General features: G+C 40.0%; 2 protein-coding genes across 2 annotated transcripts; one reads left to right on the top strand and one right to left on the bottom strand.

The window, feature by feature from the left end:
- The first annotated feature begins 1,461 nt into the window (after nt 1-1,461).
- On the top strand, nt 1,462-16,161 carry klhl43 (kelch-like family member 43). The gene is made up of 8 exons (XM_042011632.1): nt 1,462-1,637; nt 7,862-7,961; nt 8,039-8,359; nt 9,366-9,514; nt 10,648-10,994; nt 11,797-12,096; nt 12,518-12,693; nt 14,470-16,161. The coding sequence occupies exons 3-8, from the start codon at nt 8,046-8,048 to the stop codon at nt 15,266-15,268; spliced, it is 2,085 nt and encodes a 694-aa protein (XP_041867566.1). The 5' UTR covers nt 1,462-1,637; nt 7,862-7,961; nt 8,039-8,045; the 3' UTR covers nt 15,269-16,161.
- Nucleotides 16,162-18,480: 2,319 nt separating this feature from the next.
- Nucleotides 18,481-22,008, bottom strand: LOC121656574 (60S ribosomal protein L11). Its single transcript, XM_042011633.1, has 6 exons — nt 21,973-22,008; nt 21,721-21,871; nt 21,102-21,208; nt 20,054-20,185; nt 19,354-19,464; nt 18,481-18,564 (listed from the first exon to the last, which is right to left on the bottom strand). The coding sequence occupies exons 1-6, from the start codon at nt 21,991-21,993 to the stop codon at nt 18,535-18,537; spliced, it is 552 nt and encodes a 183-aa protein (XP_041867567.1). The 5' UTR covers nt 21,994-22,008; the 3' UTR covers nt 18,481-18,534.
- Nucleotides 22,009-25,638: the final 3,630 nt, after the last annotated feature.

Here is a 25,638-nt window from a genome sequence, read left to right on the forward strand (position 1 = left end):
GCAAAAAAGAGAAAAAAACATCAGAAGAAGTGTCTGAATCATGAAGCGTGACTGTTGAATTGTCTGTAAAGTTTATCTGAGAGCTGAATATCCCTAACTTTCTGTAAGTAGTGTTAGGTGTAGTAGTAGTGTTTGTTTGTTTGTTTGTTTGTTTGTTTGTTTGTTTATTTATTTATTAATATATTTCTGTATTTATTTAAGGTTTTGGATTCTTTGTTTATCTTGATTTTATGCAGTGGCTGTTTTAGGTATTTTAATTGGTGGAGCTGTGGGGAATTTTTGCTTGTTCTGAATTCTTTTATTTTAGGTTCATCGTGGTGTTTATTGCTGCATCCGTTTCTAGAATTTGTATGAATGTATGTATAAATGAGTGAATATCATGTACATTTATTTATGAATAAACATTATTTATGTTCATTAATTTATACCCTTAAGTAAAGGGTATAAACAAATTAACCTGAATCAAGTTTATGTTCACTGCATCAAATCCATCTGTGGCATCAGCATTGAGAAGATGTTTTGTTGATACCACTTAATAAACTAAACAAGTTCTTCTCCTTTTAAGAAAGTAAATACTGTTTATAACCACTTTCCCCTATAAACCACACTGATTATTCAATCAGCTTGAAGTGACTTGATAGTGACTGAAGTTTACCAAATTTGACCAAATTCATGTTGGTTAAGTACTAGAAATAATAAATATGCTCAGAAATTAAAGTGAAAAAATGTAATCTCACTGTCTGTAACTCTAGTCGGATAGATTATAGACTTATTTCATAGACTGATGTGAATGTGAAAAAATGAGTGGACAGATTTATCAAATAAAATCTCTTTAATGACCTGACATAGCTCACATTTGCTTATGGTCCAGTGCAGGATCCCTCTAGTGGTTGTAGCGATTATGACAGCAGCAACATTTGAGAGCCAAAAAGATCCCACAACAGACACAAAATGATGGATTTCATCTTCATGTTTATTATTGTAACTGATAATTTATCTATCCATTTCTTGTTGCTGCTTCATCCAGAGCAGAGTGACTGGAGCAAGTCCCAGCTGTCATCAGGAGAAGAGGTGGGTACACCCTGGACAGGAAAACTGTGATCATGTTGAGCCAAAAACAGACAACAAAAACACTCCTGAGACCGAGATGGCATCATTTTACATCTGATCCATGATCGTCTGTTTATTTCAGCCAGTTTTTAACAAATGAAAGCAGATTTTATTTGAAAGATCTGACCAAGGACACAAATATTCAAGAGAGGCATTCAGTCTAAAACCTGAACCCCCCAAAGAAGGGGGCGAGGCAGGCCCGATGAGAAGAGAGCTGGCCTGCTCTGGGATATTTTTGGAGGGGAGGTTGACAAGGACAGTCTCTATTTGGAGATGGATGTGAAAAAAGGAAGAGGAGGGTCTGACAGAGGTTGAATCCTACGTCACAGTTTGGTTGGGACCCTGATGCCGACACACAAACACTGACACACACACACACACACACACACACACGCAGCACTCCTGCAGACGGACAGAGGGACAAAGCAAAGAGGAAACTGTGAGAAAACAACAACAAAGAAGAAGAGAGACTTTTAAAGAGAAAGAAAAAGACGTGAAGAGGTCAGGAGAATACGTGGGAGAAAGAGGTAAAAATATTTTATTTAATTCCCTTAAAACCGGTTTGATTTTGTGACCTTAACAACTTTTAGTTGGTAGACATGAACACCACAGATCTGGAGACCACAGGTGAAATTAAACAAGGCATCAGAGTAGAATTAATCCCAATATTAATACTGATCTGCTGAATGGAAACAATGTGGAGCAGCTAGTAGGATTTAACTGTAGTACCGAGGGTATCAGTGCTGTCCTTTACAAACTCTCTAACACACACACACACTCACACACATGTTGTGTGGGTAAGATGCTATAAATACCCTCATGAGATAAGAAAAGACGCTCAGCGACTGTAGAGGAGCAGGAGCTTTGTTTGTGCTTGTGTGCAGTATGTTCACAATCAACATTATTGTACATTAGTACTTTATATTTCTCTTCCCAGACACTAAATGTTGTTGTATTATATTAAAATGATCAATAGTTCTGCAGCTTTTTGAAGGTCTTTATAAGTTTTTCTTATATATTTTATGTATTTTCACTCATTTTCAGGTTTCACCATTTTTAGAGGAATGATTTTTTTTACAGTCATAAAAAAAAGGCTTCAGATTCAGTTTTAAATGGGATTTTTAGGCTCTTTATTACAAAGACTCATCATTTGTTCCTATTTTTTAAGTTAACATAATCAATTTATTCTTATCCTGGGGTACAAATTCTTCATTTTTTCATGTGTGTGAAGGTAAAACAAGCTCATACAAGGTAAAATGAGTTTATTTACTATTACCATATCTTTAAAAACCACATAACAGCTGACCAAAGTGTTGTGCAATAAAAATAAGAAGAAGAAGAGAGCTTAAAAACTGCATGAATGAAGAACAAGGTTTAAAACGCAAGTAAAGATAAAGATTAAATTAAACAATAAATCAGCTATAAGTTATGACATAGGAGCTATAGAAAATGTAGAATAACACAAGTACATACAAGGCTTAGACGACAGTTCATAACGTTCAAAACTAAAAGAGCAATGGAGCTCACAAAGGAGTCAAACCATAACCTCCAAGGTGAAACTAAAAACACAGATTAAACAGGGGAGTTGAATCGAAGTATCCTAAACAAATGTCCCACAACTTCTTCCACCACCACCCCTCCCTCCTCCTGCAGACAAGGAGATTTCCAGTGTGTATGTCTGACATGCTGCCATCTTTGATGTGTTAGCTAGCATAGCTTAGCACTGTGGTTTCCAAACCACATGCACCTCAATGCTTACAAAGAAACATACGAAGAAATGTGCCACAAAATAGTCTCTAGTGTATTGGCTGCTACTTCGTTAACTATAGTTAAAACCATGTCAGTGGCAGAAGGAGCTACTCTACTATAGTGTGAGGTGTTTTAAACCAGGAAACTCTGCAATCTACTTCAGGTAAGGTGAGTTTTCGATGAGACGGATGCTGCTTTGATAAAACAACTCTGCTATATACAACAGTTGAGTAGTTGATCTCTAAAGTAATCTACAGGCTTGTTGTGTTCAGGATGAGACATCCCCACATGGTGTTGTACCAATTATTTGGCTTCATACTGTCAGATGCTGATATTTTGAGACATACAACACACTGTGGTCTCTCTTTATTACCCACCATTGGCCATTACCATTACTGGACCATTACCTGGTCAAGACTAGGGCAAGACATGCCTCATCATATTTTGTTGTCTTGTTTTAGTAGTTGAAATCTCTGTTGCTGACTCATCATCATTTGACCATTGCTACTTTCACAAATATGTCCATGTTTTGCAAGCAGTACAAAAACTATACATTTTATTTATTGCTGCGTCCCCGCTGGGGGGCCCTCCAGTTTGGGAACAACTGACTTAGCATAAGGCTAAAAACATAAATTAATCCATCTGTATGGAAAGTTATTTATCATAAACTGTTGGTCGTACAAACACAATAAGAGAATAAATGGAGCAACAACAGTTTTTTAGTGCAGACCAATTTAATTTATTTTATTTTTTAAGCAGCATAATGAACTATTGTCACTATGTTAAAATTGAGTTTAGTAACAGAACACAATTTCCCCAGCAGACGTGATGGTATCATTCAAACCATCACCTCAACTCCTTTTTCTTACATATGAACGCCTTCCCTGCCATTCAGTATTTAATGTATTAAAAATAACTGCGTTAAACCACAGTTGCAGATTTTTAATGCTGCATTTAAACCCGGGTAAATATTTGGTTTGGAGGTTTGCCTGCACTGATATAGCAGTAACATTAAAGGTGAACATGTCATCCATGATGATGACGATGAAGATGGTGAGGGTTGACGTCTGCTTCCCAGTATGGTGGCTGACGGTGCAGCTGCTCCCTGCTCTGACCTTGGTACCAAATATTTCTGACAGCTGATCAACGAGGAGTAAAGATTATTCTCACACCCCTGAATTCACCTGTTACCAAGTTCGCTTGAAATGTCATAGCAGCCCCTCCTCATGATCTGAGCCAGATTATCAATAGATGTGTCTGGATTCTTTGTCCTTGATGAAAGGAAAAGTAAAGCACTGCAATCAGCTGTTTTAGTTAAAAAAATGTATTACTGATTCTTCTCCAGATTCTTTAGGCAACTGAAAGCTAAGAACCTAATTCAATAAATGATTTAAGAATGTATAAATGTTTCTTCCTAAACTTAAAAGTATGCAAATTATATTAAAGTCAGAGGCAACAAAATGCTAAGCTAAGCTAGGGTTGTTATTTTACTATTTCCACTTTATTTACTTTATATCATTTTAAGCTGTGGCCACTTAATTATTTGTGGAACTGAACTAGTTAAATTACTATATCCCAGCATCAAAACAGTTTTTAAGTTCAAGGAAACAGGAAAAAGTATTAGGTTTAGCTTTGACAAACACATAGCGTTAGCAGATAGCTGGATTTTGACATCTTTAGATTGGTTTTTGACCCAATTCAAACACTTCAAATTTGACTAATTTCAGTCACATTTTAAACATAATTTGCTCAGTTTTGACCAAATATGCATTTTTTTTCAAAACCACGTGTGATTAGTGGCATAGTGCTAATGATTAGTGCTAATTAGCATATTAGGTGTTGCTGCTAAAACCCTTATGGTGTGAGCACTCATCTATACATTTAAAAGATCTTTTTTTTTTAGCTTTCTTATGTTTTGTGTCTCATTTAATAACAGTGCTGTTTGTCCACTGAACACAAATAGATGTTTCCAAAAATACTATAAAATGAAATAAATTAATCATAAATATCCATGTTGTCTAAATATATGAAAAAAAAATGTTTTCATTAGCCTGAGTCACATTTGAAATTGTGGTCAGCTTACTTCTTTTGTGACTGATTAAATACATTTTTCTCATGCTTGAATAACTCTCTGCCTCTGTAAACATAGTGAAATCCTCACATTTACTCTGCTACAAAGAAATCCTACAGTTTTCCTGCGATGCAATGAGGTGAGGCAATGCAGAGTCGTGGCTGCTGCTTGTTGCTGTTTCAAGTGTTTTAGGAGGGATTGCAACATCACAAGTATACTGTCTGTAACTGTGAGCCTCTCCTCTTCATGTTACACCAACAACAGCTGCAGATCCGTCCCGCTCTATCCTGCCTCCCATCCCAGCTCTGTCCATGTGTGGAGCCCACTGACCAGCGAGCCAGTATGTGCTATTTAAAGAGGAATGGAAGAAGGGTGAATCATATATACTTCTGTGGTCATGATGGCTCACTGTAGTTGAGTTTGAGTTGTTGGTGTTGGCGTATTATTTTTAAGAGGACAGAGGGTTAGAACCGAAGCTTAAACCGGAGTGATTCAGCAGCAGCTTCAGTTGTGGCATCGTGGCCATTAATTTAAATCACTGGATAATGTTACTGATGATGGAGATTGGCTTTTTTCTGCAGCAAAAGATTAAACATGTGAAATTATTCTCTGTAAGAAAATGTGAAAGAAACTATTTAGAAACAAAGATGTTTCTTTGCTGAAATAAGAAGCCCATCAGAAATGATCATAAATCAAAGATGTTAAGCCCACTAATAACAATAAGACCTAAACTGGGATTATACTACATCGTGGCTGAGGGACATGTTTCATACTGTTACTAACATAGACTCGCAGTTTTGATTCAAGTTCTATTCTCTTTTTATCCTGCATGTGGCCACTATAACAACATAAAAGCTTGTAGATGAATATATATTTCTAAAGAAAAGTTCAGTGATGGATGAGCTGATTCTAAGACAGAGAGATGAGGCGCAAACAAAACCTTTTTCCATCAGTTTTATTCACTCATTCACACATACAGTGGCAGCAGTTGACAAACGTTTGGGCCGCATCTCTTTGTCTCTGAATAAAGTCATTTATCACTGAACTTGTACTATTAAAATATATTTTCAACTACATAATGGTGTCACAAACAGGACTCGAACCAATGTAGGGAAACCTCTGTGGAAGCAGAATCCAAGCAGGAGTATTACAAGGCTTTGCATAAATGTGCATTTCATTTTTATTCTTCTAAATCTAGTCAGTCGAGTTTAGTCGCCACTTGTGCAAAAGATCCACGTTTAATGGTCTATTTATAGTCATGCTCAAAAGGTGCTAAACTTTTAGTAGGTTTTGTCAGAAGGCAATCTGAAGTTGCTTTTCTCCTTCATCCACCTCATCCTCCCCTTTATGTGGACTTAAAAGGTTGTTTCCCTCAAATGACATTCTTAACTTCATGACTGTGACATGGAAAGGCAAAAAGCAAGAACAGCTAACAGTTAAAACAGTGTACATGCTCCTCAATCCATTGTTTATCTTGATATATTTTTGTAAGGACAAAGATGAGGTGAAGATGTACTTCTTGTAAAGTGTGAAAGAGATTCTGCTTCACATGTGCAGAGCTCCAAACTGAACTTGGCTCTGATAATTATCAACAAACTGTGAGCCAGGGACAAAGTTTACTGTCGGTCTCAGTTTGTCACCTCCTGGTTGGAAGACTTTAAAGCTTCTCAACAAGCCAGGGAGTCCGCACTGTTGGAAAGAGTCATAACCCTTTTCTATTTTGGCCATTAAAAAAAAATTAAAAAAAATGAAGCATGCCAGATTCTCTTTATTTGTAGTAAAACACATATTTTTCAAAGCTAAATTTTCAGTTTTCCCTCTACTTTGTTTGTACCCACTCTACACTGATCCAGTTGCTCAGTGCAACAGTGAATAAGATTCCTCATTTGCTCTGTGTGTGAGAGAAGAGCTGCAATAAATGCTGGTTGTAAAACACAAACTCGACCTCAAGTTTCATTTCTCGGTGGCCCATGAAGGACATTTGCACCTGTCAATCACAGCAACCAACCCACAGAGACAAATCCTCTGCTGGGTTTAGTAAAAGGTGTTACCTCTCAGTCAGTGTTTGTTGTGCTGTTTTACAAATTAACAGAGTAATGCCCACCTGTCGGAGGGTTTGGTGAGGCCTTCACTGATCAATAAACTGATCCACAAGGCTGGTAAGATCATTGCACACAACTTGGAGACACTGGAGACAGTCAGAGACAGGAGGTCTCAACAAACTGGTCTCCATCATGGACAATTCCTGACTTTCACCACACAGTAAACTGGAGGGACAGCAGAGCTCTTTCTCTACCAGACGCTGCAGCTCCGCTTCATAAAGAGGTTCTATCTATCTATCTATCTATCTATCTATCTATCTATCTATCTATCTATCTATCTATCTATCTATCTATCTATCTATCTATCTATCTATCTATCTATCTATCTATCTATCTATCTATCTATCTATCTATCTATCTATCTATCTATCTAGCATATTTATAAATTTAAATTTAGAGATATTTAAAATGAGTTTTAAAAGCTTAAATGGCACAATGTCAGAATTTGAAGATTTCTTGTTTAAATTTTTGCAAATATCAACAATGATTTGTGATTATTTTCCTGTCAATGCAGAAAGAAATCTAAACTTAATGCAACATCTTGGTTTCTAAAAACATTGCCAAAATTCAAATAATGTAAATCTGATGACGGCATAAACCTGAAAACATTTTAAAATTATATTAAACGACTTAAAATCTAAAAATATAATGGTCGTAATGTCAAGAATTACATAAAGTGAAAGCAACTGACATGGTATCACAGGACACATTTAAAATATTTTGATTGATCATCAAATTGGGCCTTTAATGGTGCATTTTTACATGAACAAACTGGGATTTAATACAAAGCTGCAGCAGATAATTCACATTTTTTTCATTCTGCTTTCAGGTGCTGTGTGCTGTGTTAAAGTAAAACCACCAACTGAAACAAAAGCTTCACATGATCTAAAGCTCAGCTAAGACAAAACCAAGGACTCGTGCTACTTATCGTAAGTTCCCAAGTGGTTCTTGTGCTGCTCAGCTTAGAAAACGTATCATTTATCTAAGTTAAACTAATCATCCACAGTCAAGAAATGGCCCCAAAGAAGAAGGCCCCTCGTCAGAAGAAGACTGCAATGGACACCATCACTCAGGTTGCCATGGAGACCACCTCTGGCTCTTTGAAGGTGGAGAGCCGTGGCGATGGCGTGGTGGTGGTGGAGAGCGGGGTGAAGAAGATCGAGCACATCGCTCAGCTGGATATCGCCCAGCTGAACAGCCTCAACCTGCCGCTGCCGCCGCCCGTCATCAAGCCCGGGGAGCGAGGCCTCGGCCTGGGCAGCGAGCTCACGCGGCCCCTGCATGGCAACGCCCTGCTGGAGGAGCTCAGCAAGATGCGCCAGGAGAAGTCAGTTCATGTGATGTAACACTTCAGAGACTTATGATAATATCCACTTCTACTAGTTCTGTTTTTGTAATATAACAATGACATTATGATCCAGTAAAGATACAACCTTTAGCTTAAGTTTACAAAAAATTACACATAATTCAAACAAAGTACAGCGCAGTAACAATAAAATACAACAACTACAAAAACAGTTTGATTTATTGCTAATATATATATATATACAGTTTATCTACAATATGGTTATTATTAGTTTTTTATTGCAGTTTTAGTAAACTTTTACACTGTATAATCCTAATATATATAAAAAATACAATACCATTACAGCACAATATTATTCTGTTAAAGGTTCCTCCTAGTTTATTAAATGATTATTATGCTTATAATTTAAATGAACTCTTTGATGCATAGTGTTCACTAATCTAGTTAAAGGCTGGTTTCTAGTATCTGCATGGATGAGGATGGCATATTTTCAAATTAGCCACTTAAATAACTTAAAATGGAGGACTAGTGAGTCATCCACTGTAACATAAAATTTAGTAGCCTGCATTTTAATTACCAAGTTTGCCTCAGTGATAAACAAGACAAGAAAATGATTCAGCGATATTTTTATAGAACATTTATATTATCTAAATGTGACAATGTATTATCTCATAGAACAGTTAAAAATACACACAAAAAATAAAAAGATTAAAGAAAAGCATCACTGACGTTTTGATACAGTTTTGATAAAATAATTTATTTTTTATTATTGTTACTTTTGGAAGTTCATATAATAAATTTATGTTAGTTTTGTTATAACACTCTAATACTGCTGTTTTTTTATATACCAGCAGAATTTCATTAAATTATTTTGCAATACAAAACAAATAATGAACCTTACAAATAAAGTGTGATAGAAGATGATGTAAGAACTGTTATGATCGGTATGACCGCTGCACGATGCAACACATCTACAAAGTGACCATGAAGGTATGGTGATAGATATATTTGTGTCCTGTTTACTCAGATTCCTGACCGATCTGGAGTTGGCCTGTAAGACGAAGGCCTTTGACGTCCATAAGCTGGTCATTTCTTCCATCAGTCAGTACTTCAGAGAGATTCTGGCCAAAGACCCTGGGATGAAGCGTCTGGAGCTGCCCTCCCTCTCACCTCTGGGTAGTTTGATTTAAACTTGGTCACAGTTCAGACAAAGTCAGTAACATGAGGCTACACTTGGAAGAAATTAGCTGTCATTGTCTCTCATGTTTGACGTCTGAGGCCATTTCAGCAGTTTATTATTATTAGTTCTGCCACTAAAACAATGTTGCTCAAAACCAACAATCCTTTCATCCAAATTTGGTTCATTTTCTAAACCAGTGATTCCCAACGCTGGTTCTCAAGGCCCACAATCCTTTTTTCTAAGAACCTGTAAGAAACTTAACCCTTGTAGGTTATAAGGAACTTTTTTAGTCAATTTGGGTAAAATTTTCCTTTATTTTTGGCCCTAACTTTAGTTGTGTTAGCCCATATGGGATTATCTTTGGTAAGAAAAATTTTTCTTTAAGGCCAACAGGACACCAGGAACCAATTTACCGCCCTTTTGGGTCAAAGAGGACAAAAGGTCCCCTAAAAGATCTGCTATAAACCCTGCAGATTTGTTTTGTTTGTTTTGCTCAAATCTCTTAGTTAACTACCAAATATTTTATGTGATTATTCAAATTTTTCTTTTTCTGTAAATGCTAGTATAATTTCATGATGGCACTGTTTTCAAACTAAACACACATAATATTGGTTTGTTCACATATATGTTTGTTTTTTTCTAAATCATTCTTAAATTTACTAAAGACATAATCTATAATATTTTGTAGTTGTTTGGGGGTGATGACCTTTTCGTCCTTTAAGGACCTGGAAAGGACCTGGAAGGGTAGTCAAATATAAATCTCACATAAAAACATGCACTAAAATCAGTGTAATTACTGATTTTTAGAATATTTATAGACTGATTTTTTAAATAGTTTTCCATGTTATGGAAAATAACTCCTGCCTTGCTCAGGAGTCCAGCAGCAGATTCTGAGCCTGCTCTGTTTGGGGACGCAAACATATTGATTATGACTAATTATTTCACCCCAAGAGAAAATTAACTTGTTTGCTGGCCTGAAACTGATATAATGGCATTATTTCAGCGACTTGTCAAGAATCTACAAGTCATTTTTGTGAGGGAGACTGATAATAACAAATTAATCTTCTTTTCTTTAATTTCAGACTCTCATCAGGACAGCTGAGTCAAATTTCCATCTCTTCCTTTGCAGGTCTGGCCAACGTCATCACCTTCGCCTACCTGGGACGTGTCCACATGTCCCTCTACACCATCGGCTGCACCGTCTCTGCCGCCGCCACCCTGCAGATCCCTCAGCTCCTCAAGATGTGCATGGACTTCCTGCTCGCCGAGCTCAACGTGCAGACCTGCGTCTACATCTGGAACATTGCCACCGCCTACGGCCTGCTGCCCGTGTGCGAGGCCGCCCGCCGCTTCGTCCTGGAGAACTTTGTGCAGTTTGCAGAGACCCCACTCTTCACACAGCTGACTCTGGAACAGATCTCCGCCTTCCTGCAGGACGACTCCCTGATGCTGCCTTCAGAGGTCACTGCTTTCCAGGTCAGGGGTCAAAAACCATTCAAAGAATGAAGTTTGAAACTACAGTTTAATACAAATCACAGGAGCTGATATTTTAAACCAACAAACATCAGATCAAAGCTTTTTAATCATTCGCTTCTCATATTCACACTGAGAAGAAATGGCAGGTGCTCTGCTGACACTTCTAGTATGAACCCCTCCCCTCTGTGGGACTTTCTTCTATTTTCAACCAGATCTAAAAACAGACCTCAGACCAGCTGTTCAGACCTCAACACAGACCTACAAATGCACACCAGACACCTGCAGGTCGACTGTAAGCTGAAATCACCATGTAGCTATAATACATACAAACATAACTGGTTATTAATACACAACTTCACATCTGAAGTAGACGAGCAGCTGAGAGGGAAAGAAGTGATAGTTTAGTAATCTGAGCCAAATGTGGGTCTGTCAGTAAGTCATCAGCTGATTTTATACACAAAAATCTGAAATGTTACTTCAGACAAACAGTAGAGTCAGATATTTGGTTTCCCTGAGGCTACATCTCTTTTTGGTCATATCATGCTTGTCTTACATTTCCACTTCTTTTAGTTTTGTGGTGTTTTTCTTGGACATATATTTCTGGGTTTGGATTATGGGTTCGTCTGACTCCTTTTCCCCTGCAGGACCTGTTCCCTGTAGGGCTATTTAATAACCTGTCCAGGGAAGAAATTAGATGTATATTCAAGGAAAAAGATCTCTGACAGGTTAACTAAACCTCCAACGTGGAGGGTCAAAGTGTTGTTGAAATGTTTGCCTGAATCACTGAAGTCTTCTCCTGCAGCTTGCCATGAAGTGGCTCGACTTCGACGCCTCCCGTCAGGATCATGCTGCAGAGCTTTTGTCCCACATTCGTTTTGAGACGATCCCAGCCAGCGAGCTGGTGAGCCAGATCCAACCGGTTCCCCGCATGATGCTGGACCCCCAGTGTCACCGCATGCTGGTGGACGCCATGAACTACCACCTGCTGCCCTACCAGCAGAACACCCTGCAGTCCAGGCGCACGCAGGTCCGAGGAGCCCAGCAGACTCTGCTCACCGTCGGAGGGCGTCCATCTCTCACCGAGAGAGCTCTCAGCCGCGAGGTCGGTGCTCACGTGACAAGACTGCATGTTTAACTAAAAATATGTATCAGGGTCCTCAAATTACAGAACTGGTATATTATTAAAAAACTAAAAGCACTTTTAGATTAATAATCAAATTCCACATATAATAACATTTTATCTGCTTGTTAACTGGTGCGCTTTGGAAAGCAATTAATAAATAAATTAAGATAAAAATAATAAAAATGTTCAGATTTTGGGTAAAAAGATGGAATAAAAAGTCAGTGAATTACTCCATGCTGAACTTAAATACAGATTGATATTTTTATCAGCATCTTGGGACGATTTATTGACTTGGGCTGATGGAAAAATGAGAAGAGATTTTGTTAATCATATCCCAACATGCCTAAAGTGAATTAAAACCTTAATGAAACAAGAGTCTTCGCTAACTTTTGGCCTCCAGGTGCTGTGGAGGGACCCTCGTGATGGAGGAGCCGCCTGGCGCCACCTCACCCAGCTGCCCGCAAAGAGCTTCAACCAGTGTGTAGCTGTGATGGACGGATTCCTGTATGTGGCTGGAGGAGAGGATCAGAACGATGCACGAAACCAGGCCAAACATGCCGTCAGCACCCTCAGCAGGTAAATAGGAGATATCTGAAAAGCTGAGGAGAAATACAACCCCAACTCCCAGAAATGTTGGGACGAAAATACAATTATTTACAAATTTCATCAACCAGTATTTTATCCCTAATAGAATATAATCAAAATCAACTTTATTGTCATTCCACAGCGTCCAACAAAACTGAGGTAGCAGCTCTCATGATAAGATGAAAAATTATGCAAACATAAAGGAATTTGGAAGGTTAGAGAAATAAGACACAATTTGCAACACAATAAAAAACATACACTACCGATAAAATAAAATAAAAATAAAATACATTTAGCATTTCACGGACAGCAAAAATGATTGCACAGGCTCTATTTCACCGAAATGACTCAGTACTTCATTGCAGCAGCTGTTTTTTTCAGTCTGTTTGTTTTTGGTTTTATGACCCTAAAACGCCTCCCTGGGGGCAGCAGGTCAGAAGGGTGGCAACCAGGGTGGGAGGGACCTCTGAGGATACTGTGGGATCTCCTGAGGCAGTGTGTGTTGTAAAAGTCCTCGAGAGATGGAAGCAACAACCGATCAGTTTTTGGGCAGTGGTGATGACCCTCTGCCTTCCTCTCTGCTGCCATGCAGCTGGCAAACCACAGTGAACCACAGCAGCAGTAGGACAAGAACAGTTTTTCCATCAGGTCATTCTTTCTGAGCATCCTGAGAAAATACTGTCACTGTTGGGTTTTTTTCAGCGGTGCTGTGGTGTTAACAGGACAGGTCCTCCTTAATGAACCTGAAATCAGAAACCCTCTCCACCTCAACCCCATTTATGAAAATGGACTGAATGTCTGGTTTAAACAACATATCAGATGTTGAAATTGAGACATTTTACTACTTCATGAAAAATATGAGCTGATAGTGAATCTGATGCAGCAACACGTCTGTAAAACGATGGAACAGGAGAAACAAAAGGCTGGAAAAGTAACTGGTACAAATTAGAAACACCTGGAGGAGCATTTGACAACTAATCAGCTTATCTGTGAATCTGTGAAGCTCCATCAATGCTGAAAAGTACATGGAGGTTTTAGAGCAACATCTGCTCCCATCCAGACAACGTCTCTTTCAGGGAAGGCCTTGCAGATTTCAGCAAGACGATGCTGAACCACATCCTGCATCCATCACAGCAGCATGGATTCACAGGAGAAGAGTCTGGCTGCTGAACTGGCCTGCCTGCAGTCCAGACCTTTCACCAATACACAACATCTGGAGCATCATGGAAGCAGAAATCCAGCAACAAAGGTCCAGGACTGTAGAGCAGCTAGAATCCTGCATCAGACCAGAATGGAACAACATTCCTCTCCTAAAACTCCAGCAACTGGTCTCCTCACTTCCCAAACGTTTCCAAACATGTTAGAAGAAGAAAAGATGCTACACCATGCTGAACATCACCCTGGAACTACTTTTTACACCATGCTGAACATCACCCTGGAACTACTTTTTACACCATGCTGAACATCACCCTGGAACTACTTTTTACACCATGCTGAACATCACCCTGGAACTACTTTTTACACCATGCTGAACATCACCCTGGAACTACTTTTTACACCATGCTGAACATCACCCTGGAACTACTTTTTACACCATGCTGAACATCACCCTGGAACTACTTGCAGACTTGCTGCTTGTTTCAAATTCACAATCAGCTCATAATTAATTTAAATGAAACACTGAAAACACTTAAAGCTGTATTTACAGGCGCCCCACGCGAACTGTCTGAGTTCCTGACTCTTCCCTCCACCTTTTGTCTCCATCAGATACGACCCTCGCTTTAACACCTGGCTCCACCTGGCCAGCATGCGCCAGCGCCGCACCCACTTCTCTCTGGCTGCCAGCGGCGGCCGCCTGTTCGCCATCGGCGGGCGTAACGTGGAGGGTCTGTTGGCGACCACTGAGAGCTACCTGCCCTCCTCCAACACCTGGCAGATGCGCGCGCCCATGGAGGTGCCCCGCTGCTGCCACTCCAGCGCCACCATGCCCTCCGGAAATATCCTGGTAACGGGTGGCTACATCAGCTGCGCCTACTCCCGCTCCGTGGCGTGCTACAATGTGGAGACCGACACCTGGACCGAAAAAGCCCCCATGGAGACGCCCCGCGGCTGGCACTGCTCTGCCACCCTCGGAGGAAAAGTCTACGTGGTGGGTGGAAGCCAACTCGGGCCCAGTGGAGAGCGGGTCGATGTGCTCTCAGTGGAGGTGTTCTCCCCGGACACCGGAGTGTGGAGCCGGGCTGCTCCGCTCCCACTCGGTGTGAGCACCGCCGGCCTCTCCCCGCTGGCCGACAAGCTGTACCTGCTGGGCGGCTGGAATGAGGCGGAGAAGCGCTACAAGGCGGCTGTTCAAAAGTACGACCCGGCCACCGACAGCTGGTCCCGAGGCGAGGACCTGCCAGAGCCCACGGTGGGGGTGTCCTGCTGCGCCCTGACCCTGCCGCCGCGTCACGCACCGCGCCGGCAGCAGCACCGCAACACCCTGGTCCACGAGGAGCAGAACCAGGCCATGAAGAACCGGAGCAGAGAGAGCAGCGTCTCTGCAGCCCACAAGACCACCGCATAGAGAGACACGAGAGAGGGGACGGGCGGTTCGACCTCCGGACGACATCTGGATCATGTCTGACACCTTTTCTCTGCAGCACAGGACAACAAATAACACCTCGACATTTATACTCAATTATTATTGACAAAGAAAATGTTGGTAATGATAATAAATTTAAAGATTTACATAATGTTTTAAGATAGTTTAGTCCTGAATATTTCCAATTTAATGTTTTCTCAAACACAAGTCTGCAGAATATGTCCTATATGATAAATTAAAATTAGACGTCAACCAGCCACAGACCCACAAAAAGTTCATTTATCTGTGCTGGTTTGCAGAAAAGAGCCTTTGTGGTCCCAAAAGGAAGTTCTAGAGTGATTAAAAACAAATGAGGTAAAGGTGGATGAAAAGAAGAGTTGAGCAGGTGGAGGCAGAGGTGGAGGCGACCGGTGAAGGATGATGATGAAGGATGGAAAGGCAGGAACAGAGGTGATCTATGATGGTGGTGGTTTGGTTTGAACAAACACTTTGAATCCGCTGACAGTCTGTGTACAAAGATTTATCTAAGCTGTGTGAATGAGTGTGTGACAGAATGAGTAGCAGCAGATGAGCCAATTTCTACCAAAACCTGCAAAAATGTGGATTTCTCCTCATCAGACTTGAAATATTCATCATAAATATGCTAAAGACGATCAGCAAGGAAGAAACCTGATTGTGGATTTATTTATTTCATGCATATGTGAAGTAGTGTGGTGAAAATGTGCCAAAAATTATTTAAAGAAACAAAATATAGACGTGTAGCAATTAATATTTTATAAGAAAAAAAATAATAAATGTACAAGTGCCCTGACTTCAAATGTTTAAGATTTACATGAAGCAAGTGAAAAATCAGAAGAAAAAAAAAAATTAATAAAGAAGAGTTTAAGCTCACCTGTCCATTAAACATCATTTTTACTGAAACTAAAAGAAACAGCAGAACCAGTGAGACTCCAGCAGCTGAAAAAAATTATGGACCACTTTGAAAGTTAATGGTAATCATCATGAGATGTGGTTTATATGAGCGGATGTATTTGTATTTATCTCATCAACATTTATGGTTTCTGTGGAGTTTCACTGAATAAATAAAGACAATCTGACCCAAACGTGCAGATTCTGCTGTTTTGTTTTATACGTGTGTGGACGTCTGACAGGTAAAGATATAAACTAACATATTCAGAAGTCAGAGTAGAAAAAAACTGAATCGTTTGATGTAAGATTTTTACTAAAAGGCAAATTAGCTAGAGGAGATGGAGATTTCAAACACCAGTTTAAAGCTAAGCAGCCCATGAGCAGAAATAAATCTCCAAGATCATCCATCACACACCATTACACAACTAGCAGCCCGAGGCGTTGATACAAGGCTGGACGGATGGACGGACGGATGGATGGATGTAGCTACGACTTCCCCAAAGGGCTGTGGATGATACGTTAACCCGGATCACAGCCTAAGATGCTGCTGAAGAAAGTTTCATAGTGCGTTAGTGTCCTCCCTTCAGTTTTTATTCCCCGGTTTATCTGATACTGGCAGGCAGTCTAAAACTCATAAACATGTCTTAATCTACCCTAATTTTTCTCTTCTCAGCAGCCACACTTTGTTGTAATCCGTTAGAGTAGTTTTGATCAACAGTTTTCCATCTTTCTGATGGTCTCAAATTTTTTTTTACATCACTTTCCCTCAATTACAGTCCAGTCCTGGTACCTGAACATTTCAGAGGAACTTAACTTTGACTTATGAATCATTCAGGCAGAAAAAAAGCTTCAACTCATCGGATGGACCAGTGTAGTGTCGAATAATAGAAGACAACTTAGCAAAGAACCAGTTTCAATTGGATCTTTAAGCTTTTTGTTACCAGCAGTCTGTCAAAGACACATCAACTGTTCTTATTTCTTTAGTTTCATCTGTGGAAACCAGCAACGATCAGACAGTCTGACAGACAGAAAACAGGATTTTAGCAGCAACATGGTGATTCCCAAACAGCTGGTAGCTGGAAACCTGGCTTACCTCGGCACGGAGGCAGAAACTGGACACGAGGAGGACAGAAGAGGAGGAGTGAGGACTAAAACTGATCTACAGCAGAGGAACAGGATCATAGCTCGTCCACAGCTCTGCATCACCATCACGTACAGGCACCTAACTGTTAAAAGTGCTTTTTAATCTACTTCAACAACCTCCAATATACACTATTTTTCTGTATTAAAATGTCTTTTTACAGAACCTGCAGAACAGAGTCTTCTGTCCATGACTCAAAATGCTGCTTTCTGGACTACAGCTCGCTTCAGATGGTCAAACATCTGAACTCCTGCTCCATCCGCAACTCAGTTCAACTGTTTAATGGCACGATGCTGCAGCCATGTGGTAGAGAAGTCAAACTATGACGCTGATGAAAAAAACATCCAGTATGTAAAACTTTGCTTTTAAAGACACTAAAAACTAAAACTAATTTCCTGCAGGATGACCAAACTTAAACTTGAAGGTGATGAAATACAGAAAAACTTTTTACTTTTGGTCATGTGCATCAGACACCCAAAGCCAACAAGGACATAAAAATAACATAAAAAACCTCAAATTTAAGCTTCTAGAGGCATTTTTTCCTTACTGGTCAACACCAGCATTAATTTTATATCATCTCTAACTATGTATAACCACCAAAAACACCTAAATGTGAAAATGAACCAGACAAGGAACAAAAATGTACAACCGACTGCGGTTCTGCTTAATCGTTTAGTTTTGGCCAATCAAGTTTACTTTAGTTCAAACTACAGACGCATTTATGTTTTTCACTCTTCTTCCAGGCCTGTTTCTGCTCATTTATTCATTAAATGTTACAAAAATTCACAGGTAAAAACACCTCAGTGACAACCGCACTGACAATCTGGCTGCACATCTGCTGGGATCTAAATGGAAAATATTTATTTATAAACAGCTTATTTACAACTTGTGTGCAAATTTTTCCATCTTGTAAACTGGTGGCTCATTTGATTGGGAAAAATTAGTCAAAACTAACTCAAATACTTCTACGTTTCAGCTGGAATGGATTTTACCGCTGCTTTACGATCAAGTCTGTCTGGTTTTTCTTGGTTCTGGGGTTGGATTATTTCATTTTCATCTGATCAGGAGCGATGACGACATTTAACATTCAGCAGCCAAAAATAGATGAATGTCACAAACATGAAGAAAAAAAACAAGACAAATCCATGTTTTTCCCCATTTTATTAGTTTGTTACAAACAAGACGAAGAGGTGGTGCTTTACTTTCCAGGAAGGATGATGCCGTCGTACTGAAACAGACGTGGAGAAATTTCACGTTAACTTTAAATATTTCAGATATACAGATAAAAAAAAAAATCACAATGAAACATTAAATCATTTAAAAAACTGTCCAATCCATAAAACAACTAAAATCAGGTTTGCTTTGTATGAATCTTTAAATCCTATTTTCTCTGATTTTGGAGGGTTTGTCATTCAGGATGTGGTGGACGCTCCACCCTGGTTCATGTGCTGCATGATCCAAGAACCAATCAGATCCTTTGCTCTGCACTGAAGTTAACAATTCAAACTCGGGAGTATTATCCTGTGACAACATCCAAGAATAAATATAGGAGAATGAAGCGAGTTCTTATTTTTGACTCAGGATGTCAAACTGATCGCTGCTTCATCTCCACGACTCATTTCCTCCTCTTCCTCAGTAAAATGAACCCTGATACGTTTTCCTGACAGATCCATCCAAGTCTGCAGGTGGAACGACTAACTTCTGAGCTGAAATCTTTAGGTCGTGGTTTACAGCCTGATTTATGCCTCAATCCCTGCAGCACATACATGCAGAGTCACGTGAAAGCCCCCACAGAATCATCAACTTCTATCTACAGTTCCACTGGGTGCAGGTCTACAACATCTTAGCTAAACTTGTTCAGTCCTCATGCTCCGATTCATAAAACAGGGGAGCGATCTTCAGGTACAACCCTGAGCTGTCTGCAGGTTTCCCCTCATCCTTATTTCTAAAATAATTTGCATGGATTAAGCCCAGAAACTTAACCTCAGAGTCTCAGGACGCTGAATCTTAAACTCACCTTCTGCTGGAACCAGCGCATGGCCTCCTCTTTGCGGATACGGTGTCTGAAACCGATGCGGCCTCTTTTCCGCTTCTTGTCGGCGATGCTGAAGCCGGGTCTGCCCAGAACCTGGACAGGAGGGAGAAAAGGAACCGATCGGAAATGTTTCAGCTAAAAACCGAAAAACATTTCTGGACTGCAGATCCAGTCAGCGTCTGTAGCTAATAATCTGCTTCATGCCAACAAACCCACGAAAAAGATCAATCATAAGCTTTGGGCGTTTGTAAAAATATTTTAAAGGCTAATTTGATCAAACTAACAAAGGAAACCATTACAAGCCACAGCAACTCAAGCATGCGGAAATTTTAATTCATGTAATTATTGTACATGATGTGAAATAAATTTGATTGTTTCAGCAAGGAACCGAATACAACATTTTTTTTTAAATAAGCAGAGCTAAATACTTTAGCACCTTAACCAAAAACACACTAAATACACTAAAAACAGGTAAAACGTGCACACATCTTCAGCTGAGAAAATATAAAAACGACCAAAAACAACCAGTCAAATAAATCCAACCTTCTCCCATAGACAGACAGCACAGTTGGAAAATTAAAAATACTTTGATAACCTTATACATTAAAATGAGAATATTCAAAAGTTTGGGCCTCAGTGTATAATATCATTACCCACACACTAAAGCAGCCACTTCACTTACCACGTAGAAGTCCAGACCGTAGATGCCGATGCTGGGGTCGTACTTGATGCCCAGATCGATGTGCTCCTGGATGCCAAAGCCGAAGTTTCCAGTGTCGGAGAAGTTGTTCTTTCTCAATTCGTACTCTCGCACCTGGAAGCCGGAACATCAGAGGAGGTCTATAATCACCGAGTATCAGAGCTACTTTCAGTTTCATCTTAAACATTTCTATTTGAACTAAATGTGGACAACCCAAACGGCAATCTGGTTCTGTTCTTTCTCCGATTCTTACAGGTGCCTTATCTCTCACCTCCATGCTAACTGACCCACAGGAAAGATAAATCCAAAGATGAGACATTCAGTTCCTGTCAGTTTGTTGACTGATAAATGAAATATCTTCAGGAATAAGAACAGAAATCCAGGCTCAACGCCTCAATCATTTAGAAATGACCAACCCTGGAAAACTGAGAATCTACACAGACTTAGATTACACCCATTATCAGTGGAGAACAAATTAGTTCTACTAAATCTGAAACTTTTTCTTTTTTCCTCACTTTAAAAATGAGCCAAATATCCCCCTCCCCCAAAAAGAAAACAAAAACAAAAAAAAACCCATGTCCATCATTAGAACTGAGAAGCCATAATTCACTCAGCGGTGACTAAAAGCCAAGCAGCAAAACAACCTTAAGTTCTAGTTAAAATGCAAATGTCAACACATAAGCATGAAAAGACAGCTAAAATTTAAATATCATTAGCAAAATACATTACTGGAAATGACGTTATCTGGCTAGAAGATGATTTTAAAAAAATGAATCAATTTAGGGAAATGAAATATGGGTAATTCTCCATCTCTAAAATATTTAAGTTTTTCCCCAAAATAAAATGATTAAGAAAATGCTTCACAAGTTTGTTTTGGTGTACCAAGGAAATGCTGTCAGAAAAGAAAAAAATATATCACAGGACAGTCAGATACCAATTCAGCACTGTTTTTTAGGGTTTGAAGGAAGATGGGAAGTTAGGAAGTAGGAGTTGAAAGCATTTAAAAAAAAAAAAAAGTCAAGTCTCTTACCTTCAGTCCCTTCTCCAGGATTTCCTCTGCTTTGGCCCCACGGACGGTGCAGTGGACAGCAATCTTTTCATTTCTGCGGATACCGAAGGATCTCACGGTGTAGCGGGCTGCGAATGAAACAAAACCCAGAATCTTAAAACCCAGGTTTTGTGGTGTTGCTTGCATTATTCCTCTATAGTAAGGGTGTCCAGTTCTGGTCCTTGAGGGTTACAATCCTGCAGGTTTTCCACATCTCCCTGCTCCACCACACATCTGTGCAGAACTTCACAGGACGTTGGATCTATTTAACCTGAGTCAGACGTGTGTGAGCAGGAAAACACTGAAAACCTGCAGGAAAGCAACCCTCTAGGACAGGGGTAGCCAACGTTGGTCCTTGAGGGCACCAATCCGGCAGGTTTTCCAGATTTCCCTGCTCCAGCACACCTGACTCAAATTAAATGGATCCAACAGCCTATAAGGATCTCCAAAATGACTCGTTAGTTTAAGTCAGGTGTGTTGGAGCACGGAAATCTGGAAAACCTGCCGGATTGGTGCCCTCGAGGACCAACGTTGGCTACCCCTGCTCTAGGACCAACTTTGGACACCCTTGATCTACAGTAGGGTGATACCATATACTGACCCTTGGAGAAGACGGGTGTCTGTCCTGTGAGCTGCTCCAGCACCTTGGCAGCTCTGGTCAGTCTGTCTCCGCTCTCACCCACACAAATGTTCAGGCAGAGCTTGCGGATGCGGAGCTCTCTCATGGGGTTCTCCTTCTTTTCACCCTGGTCCTATTATATATATAAAAAAAAAAGTGTAAGTGTAGTCTGTTACTATGGAGACAGTCAGTAGAAAAACACAGCATCGTCTAACTGTAGTAAAATGCTCACACCTGGCTGACTACTGCTGCCATGTCGAGTTTAGCTTCAGCACAACGTTGGCTAACACCGCTGATAGGCCAGTTAGCTAACTAAATTTATCTGAGCTGTCACTGCTCACGAAGTTAACTCTTTTTGAGTCCTAAAGTTGTGGGTTTGTTCCTGGGTACCAAAGTCTTGAAAGCGGTTACTCCGGGAGTCTGTGACCAAACCACGCCGGACAGAGGACATGTCTGTACAAATCCCAGCTGCTGGGGCAGTTAGCATCGTCACATCACGTACGTGCCCGGAAGTTAAATAAGAACCCCCAAACGAATCCATGTTACACAGAATAAACGAAGACTAGTCTTCAGTATGGTCCCACCGTCTTAACGCTAAGAACATTTTTTAGAGTACATCAAAAAAATGACGGGGTGGGGGATATTTCCAATGGCTAGCCCATTTGCATCAGCCGGTTTTGTTTTTACATAATTTCGTGGTGTTTTTAACAAATACGTCTCCAGATTAATCGTTCATCGTGGAGTCTAAGTTTCTGGAGATTAAGCAGTCGTTACAATAACTCTACAGCGCCGATGATTGCGGATTTCTCTGCAACTTCGTGTTTGATCCCTATCGTACGATGTGGGGCACTACTCACCGCCATATTGGATCACTAGAAGAGGGCTAGTCGTTTCCGGGGGGGTGTTTTTATACCTCTGTGCTCACTGTCAATAGGCTCGTAGAAACATCGATGTTCAAGAGTTCCTGTAAAAGACCGAAAACGCAAAATATTTAGCAACAACATTTTATGCAGCCTATAATGAAATGGTTTTATGATGAAGTGATGGGTAGACGAGGCCTCGTGACAGCGGCACATTACCTAAACTGTATTGATACTGTGTCACAGTGTTGCTCAGTCATGACACCTGCTGGATCTTAAACATCATTACAGGCAACCGAGTTAAGATACTCAACTGACATACTGATTCAATGACCTAGTATATATAATATTATTAAAGTAACTGTGTTTCATATAGTATTATTATCTTAATCTAAGTTTAAAATATCTTTGATATCTCTAAAATATACAGTCAAATAATGTAAACGTGTGTCATAACGTGAAAATCATAGTGAAAATGTGAATGGGATGTTGCTTATGTACTTGTGTTTGAAGCAGGGGAGGATATATATATATATATATATATACACATACACACACACACACACACACAATTTTAATAAAGAAAATAATTTTGTCTTGGCATTCAGGTAATTACTTTTTTTAGGCAAGTTCTCCAGGTTTAGAGAACACCAGCTCACATGGTACTGATGAGGCTGGTGTGCATAAAACCTGTAGGGACAGCCAGAAGAGGTTTGGGTAAGTGTGACTTTGGTGTTCCCAATATTTTAAAGGATCCTAGGATCTTGCAGTCTTGCTCTCTGCCAGGTATCTGGACCTCAATACCTGAACTGGCTGTGGCATTCGTTGTCAGCCTGCCAACGTCCTCATTAAGCTGCTGTCACAGGTTATCTAATAATAATAATAATAATTAAAAAACACCACATTGGTATTTTATTTTTTGTCATCAATTAGAAATCAGTACAAATTTAACATTTAACCTGCAGAAAATAAAATAATGATTAACACTAAGAGTCACTGAAGTGGAGTCAAATCCTGATAGATCAACCGGTAACTGAGAGTAAGAAGATGAAATTAAAAAAAATAAAAAAAAACGTCTTATTTGCCAATATAAGATCAAAATGGGCCCTTTTTTGTGCTCCATATCACAATGGCCTGAACAGGAGAATTGTGTAACAAAAGATCTGTGATTCTTTTGGTAGAAAGCTTCCCCTTATTCTTCTTTGTCTGCAGTTTATTGACGGTTGGCAAACAACGTACAGATGTGAATTACCGCCACCAACTGGAAAGGAGTGTGGGAAACCTTCCTGTCCTCTATATTCTCTTAATCATCCCTGTTTTAGATAGAAAATAAATTATGATCAGATGCACACCATCTCCTAAACTACCTTTTAAATACCTGGGAATTCAAACATTACTTTCATTGCCCTGAGTTCATCTATCAGTTCCTTCCTTTCTGTCTCTATTATCTGTTGCAGTGAACCTTTACATGTTCTATTGTTTCATTTCATTTGCACCAGCCTCTATTATATGATTCAGTCTCAATGTTGATATAACCCTATTGTATTTCCTAAACCTCCTCCCTTTTCCCACAGTCCTTTGTACTCTGTAAACATTTTCCTTTCCTTTCTTCTTCCTAATGTTTCTGCCATCGCTGCTTTATTTCATGTTTAATGACTCTTATTACTTCCATTTACCAAATTTAACTGACAAACCAAAACCCTTTTTTGACCACTCCTTAGCCTTCCTATCTGCCCATTCGTTCCCTCTTATCCCAATGTGAGCTGGCACCCAAAGAAATGCTACTACTGATCCCATCATTTATATTCTGTACAGTATTTGCTGGATTTCAGTTAATATATCTGGTCTGCTTTCTGAGAACAGTTGTTCTTTATACTGACTAGGGATGAACTTGAATTCCAACAGATGAGTCATCTTAAAGGTTTTATGTCCTCTGCCCACTGGGCTGCTAATAGCAAAGCCAACATTTCACCATGTAAACTGATAAAACATCATTCAATCTCTTGCTTACTTGCACTCTAAACTCCAACACAACGACTGCTACTCTTGCACAACCCGATGGATTCTTGGTTGTGTCTGTATATATTTTCATACTCGTCCAGAGGGATCCCAAGGTGTTCCCAGGCCAGCTGAGAGATAGTCCCTCCAGTGTGTCCTAGGCCTTCCTTCCGGTGGGACGTCCTCCGAACACCTCACCAGTGAGGCATCCAGGAGGCATCTTGACCAGATGCCTGAGCCACCTCATCTGGCTCCTCTCGATGCAGAGGAGCAGCGGCTCTACTCTGAGCCCCTCCCGGATCACCGAGCTTCTCATTCTATCTCTAAGGTGGAGCCCGGCCACCCTGCAGAGTATTTGCGATCTCGTTATTTCGGTCACTACACACAGCTCGTGACCACAGGTGAGGGTAGGAAAGTAGATCGACCGGTAAATCCAGAGCTTTGCCTTTTGGCTCAGCTTCTTCTTCACCAGGACAGACCGAAGCAGAGTCCGCATCACTGCAGACGCCACACCGATCCGCCTGTCCATGTCCCGCTCCATCCGTCCCTCACTCGTGAACAAGACCCTGAGATAGCCGTTGAAACTTAACACACACCTACGAGTAGCATGATGTCAGAGTTAAACTGCAGCACAGTCTCTCCTCGTTTCCTGCAGCAGGTCAGACAGAAAACGAGGGAAAATCTCTGACAGAAACTTATTCAGAAACTCAAAAACAGAACAACATTTATGTAGTTACATTCTTAGATTACGTCTACACAAGCAATTATTAACTGCTAATACAGTTAGCTTAATAAAGAGAGAGCCAGCATTGCAACATAAACCCATAAAATGGTTTTTCAGTCGCAAAGCTACAAAAGTTCAAGTTAAGTTTTATTTGTGTAGCACAATAAAACAAAAAATAAGGAAACAATAAAACAACGACACAGTAAAACAATAATAAATGATAAGACCAGAATAAAAAGCAAAACAAATTCTATTATGCTTCATTTTGCCAAGCAGCTTCAAATAACAGAAAATGCTTTTAAAAACTGAACTGACCTG

Source organism: Melanotaenia boesemani, chromosome 17, assembly GCF_017639745.1.
Source record: "Melanotaenia boesemani isolate fMelBoe1 chromosome 17, fMelBoe1.pri, whole genome shotgun sequence".
NCBI lineage: Eukaryota > Metazoa > Chordata > Actinopteri > Atheriniformes > Melanotaeniidae > Melanotaenia > Melanotaenia boesemani.

Bases quoted from the DNA above. Each gene is read 5' to 3' on its own strand.
- LOC121656574 (XM_042011633.1), bottom strand. From the start codon at position 21,993: ATGGCAGCAGTAGTCAGCCAG. The intron at 21,209-21,720 runs GTCAGTATATGG...TTTCATTCGCAG, and splicing joins GACACCCGTCTTCTCCAAGG to CCCGCTACACCGTGAGATCC. The intron at 19,465-20,053 runs GTAAGTGAAGTG...CCTCCTGTCCAG, and splicing joins ACGGTCTGGACTTCTACGTG to GTTCTGGGCAGACCCGGCTT.
- klhl43 (XM_042011632.1), top strand. From the start codon at position 8,046: ATGGCCCCAAAGAAGAAGGCCCCTCGTCAGAAGAAGACTGCAATGGAC. The intron at 8,360-9,365 runs GTCAGTTCATGT...CTGTTTACTCAG, and splicing joins AGCAAGATGCGCCAGGAGAA to ATTCCTGACCGATCTGGAGT. The intron at 12,694-14,469 runs GTAAATAGGAGA...TGTCTCCATCAG, and splicing joins GCCGTCAGCACCCTCAGCAG to ATACGACCCTCGCTTTAACA.